At 36.5% G+C, this 3186-nt stretch overlaps 1 protein-coding gene across 3 annotated transcripts in view; it reads left to right on the top strand.

Annotated features, from left to right (window-relative positions):
* The window catches only part of PHF3 (PHD finger protein 3), an 83072-nt gene that overhangs the window by 44028 nt on the left and 35858 nt on the right, over window positions 1-3186 (top strand). For 2 of the 3 annotated variants that reach the window (XM_010840807.1, XM_010840805.1), the window contains exon 2: window positions 1330-1491. In XM_010840807.1, coding sequence (XP_010839109.1) covers window positions 1330-1491 — 162 coding nt within the window. Of the gene's footprint in view, window positions 1-254; window positions 445-1329; window positions 1492-3186 lie in introns of all 3 variants that reach the window. The other variant, XM_010840806.1, reaches the window with a different exon arrangement.

A 3186-nucleotide genomic window follows, 5' to 3' on the forward strand; every position in this document is an offset into this window, starting at 1 on the left:
TTTTTTTTTTTTTTTTTTTTTTTGGTTTGTCTAAATGTGCATGCACAACATTTTGTTTGTTACTAACAAGGATCACACTATGTTTTCTAGCCAGCATTTTTTCATAATTTATTCTCTCTTCTATACTTATATAGTATTTTGGTCAAAGTATATAAGGAGTTTCATAATTCTGTTTGTTGTCAAATTGCTCTTCAAAAGGATTGTACCATTTGAAAGTATATTTATAAAGAATTTTGTTCTCTTTAAATTTTTAGGATAGACCACTTTCTTGTTGAACTCTTAAATGAAGTTCTACTTGGATACAAAGATGAGGACTAGATAACTTCTTGAGGTTCCTTCTAACCCCTAGGATGAAGATAATAACTAACATTTGTGTAGTGCTCTAAAGTTACAAAGTGAGTTCTCATACATCATCTCACTTGATCCTCACAACAGCCCTGTGAGGTAGGTAGGACAGGTATTGTTGTTCTCGTTTTAGAGATAAAAGAAACTGGTAGAGAGGTTAAGGATTTGGTCAGGTTTTATTTAAGTGTTTTAGCAGGGACTTGAATCCAGGTCATATGACTGCAATAATCACGTTCTTTTCACAAGATTTTATACAACTGCACATTTAGAATTGCTGTATGTCAGCTAGTAAAATGACATTTGTTCGGTACAGAAATAAACCTGTTGATAATATAAATACAGTGTCTTGCATTCCTTTTCCATGCCTCCTCCCCTGCCATTAAATGAATGACTCTCTTTTGATTAGGGGAAGGTAACTTAATTATATAGTTATATTAAACATCTACTGTTTTCCCCAACTTGTGGGGGGAGGGGGAAGTTACATTGTGTTTTTCATTCTGTGTGTGTGTGTGTTTGCGTGCGCATGCACTTGATGTAACTCAGAAGTATATCTCCATTACTTAGTCTCACACATGTAGCATAAAAGTCTTCAAGGAATAGATTACAGCTAGAACTTGAATCTTTTGGTTCTAGCATGATCCTAGAATTGCAAGCTTTTCAGGGTATTTACTCTTTTTTGTACTTCTTTAACCAAACTTGGGATTAATTAAGTACTCCAGGTGTAGCTGCTTACGATGTTCACAGAGGTACAGTGAGTGATAAGTGAGAGTGTGTGACAGTGGAGGGCAAACCAAGAAGAATCACAGCTAGTCTTCTCTTTGACCAGTTGCCTCATAAGGTAGAAGTTTGTAAACTGAATTGGGAGCTTGTTAGTGGCATTATCCTATTTTAGGAAACTGTCTCACAGTGTTTTCTGTACTGCCTTTAAACACTTAACATCACCAATGTTTAAAAAAATTTTTGTTTTGTTTCTTTTTTTCCTAGTTGTTGGTCTTGACGATATTATGGATGAAGGAGTTGTTAAAGAAAGTGGCAATGATACCATTGATGACGAAGAACTGATTTTACCTAACAGGAATTTGAGGGACAAAGTAGAAGAAAATTCAGTGAGATCACCAAGAAAATCACCTCGTTTAATGGCACAAGGTAACTCTACCAAAGAGACCTAGCTAGGAAATCAAATGAGGGACAGATGTGATCGAGTGTAAACTTGCTGAGCAGTGATAGTATTTTCTTGGTGTTTGCTAACCTGAGGCATTTTGATCATCAGTTTTGAGATTGTATCAATCTGTTGGTATGATTTTAAAAAAATTTTCGTTGAAATTACACGATTCAGAGAGTTGACTAGTATCTATGAGTTTCCAGTACTTGCCATCCTACTACTTTTTTCCCTTTTCTTAGAGAAAACTGGTTTTATTAATTATTGTTACTTTTTTGGTATTCCATGTCTCTTAAGTAACACGTGTATATTGCTACTTCTTGACTATTCTGATGATTGTGTTTATTGATTTCCCATTCTGGATGGTGAATTTAGCACTCTTTTCTCCTCTTGTTCCCCCATGAAACAAAAGTATATTTTCTCATTTTTCTAGTAGATAATTTCACAAGATCAGTAGGAATTACTTACGTTATTATGAGTCAGTATGCTGTTAGTGATGATCCTTTTAATAAACTGTTCTATACAACTTTGTCTTTCTGATTTAATAATTGATCATTTGCTTATTAGTTTACACGTTTGCACACACAGCTTTTAATGCACATATCAATAATTACACCCTAACTACTCTGCCAGTGATCTGAATCGTTTCTGAATATATTTGTGCATATCAGGCATTCTGTCATTTTCATCTTGCTGAGGAAAGTGTCTTTGGGGACCTTCTGATCTGCTGCTTTGTGCAGTGCTATGTTAGCCCTATGTAAGCTAGAGGTGTGGTTCTTGTCCACAGAGCTCCCTTTACTAGTCTTCTGAGGATTCTGTTCTGTATTGCAGTTCCTATTTACTTTTCTTTGGTTTAGCTCCTTCGTTGGCCTCTTCTAGTAGTTTGTGAGGAAAAGGAGTATGTATATATATATATTTTTAAACCTTGTATGTTTGCAAATGTATTTATAATCTGCTCTCACATTGGAATCATAGTCTGATTAAACATAGAATTCAGGGTTGCAAATTGTTTTTCCTCAGAAACTTGAAAGTGATACTCTATTTTGAGTCTGGGAAAATCTCTTGAATTATTTCACTGATTATTTTCCCCTTTATTTTCTCAGCTCTTGTTTCCTGAAACTATTATTCAAGTATTAGATAGTAGGGACGGGCTCTTCTATTTTCTTCACTTATCCACCTCTATCTTCTTCCTCTTCTTACTGAATTTTTCTCATGTTTATCCATCAACTTTTTCATCAAATTCTGAGTGTTCTTTTTTTGTTTTGGGAATAATGTTTTTTGTAGCATTTTGGCGTTGTTTCACGCATGTGGTATTTTATGTTGTCTTTCATAAGGTACTTCGGTTCAATTCAGTTCAGTTGCTCAGTTGTGTCCGACTCTTTGTGATCCCGTGAATCGCAGCCAGGCCTCCCTGTCCCATCACCAACTCCCGGAGTTCACTCAGACTCACATCCATCGAGTCAGTGATGCCATCCAGCCATCTCATCCTCTGTCGTCCCCTTCTCCTCCTGCCCCCAATCCTTCCCAGCATCAGAGTCTTTTCCAGTGAGTCAGCTTTTCGCATCAGGTGACCAAAGTACTGGAGTTTCAGCTTCAGCATCATTCCTTCCAATGAATACCCAGGACTGATCTCCTTCAGAATGGACTGGTTGGATCTCCTTGCCGTCCAAGGGACTCTCAAG

The sequence above is a fragment of the Bison bison genome, unplaced genomic scaffold, assembly GCF_000754665.1.
Source record: "Bison bison bison isolate TAMUID 2011002044 unplaced genomic scaffold, Bison_UMD1.0 scf7180017864147, whole genome shotgun sequence".
Taxonomy (NCBI): Eukaryota; Metazoa; Chordata; class Mammalia; order Artiodactyla; family Bovidae; genus Bison; species Bison bison.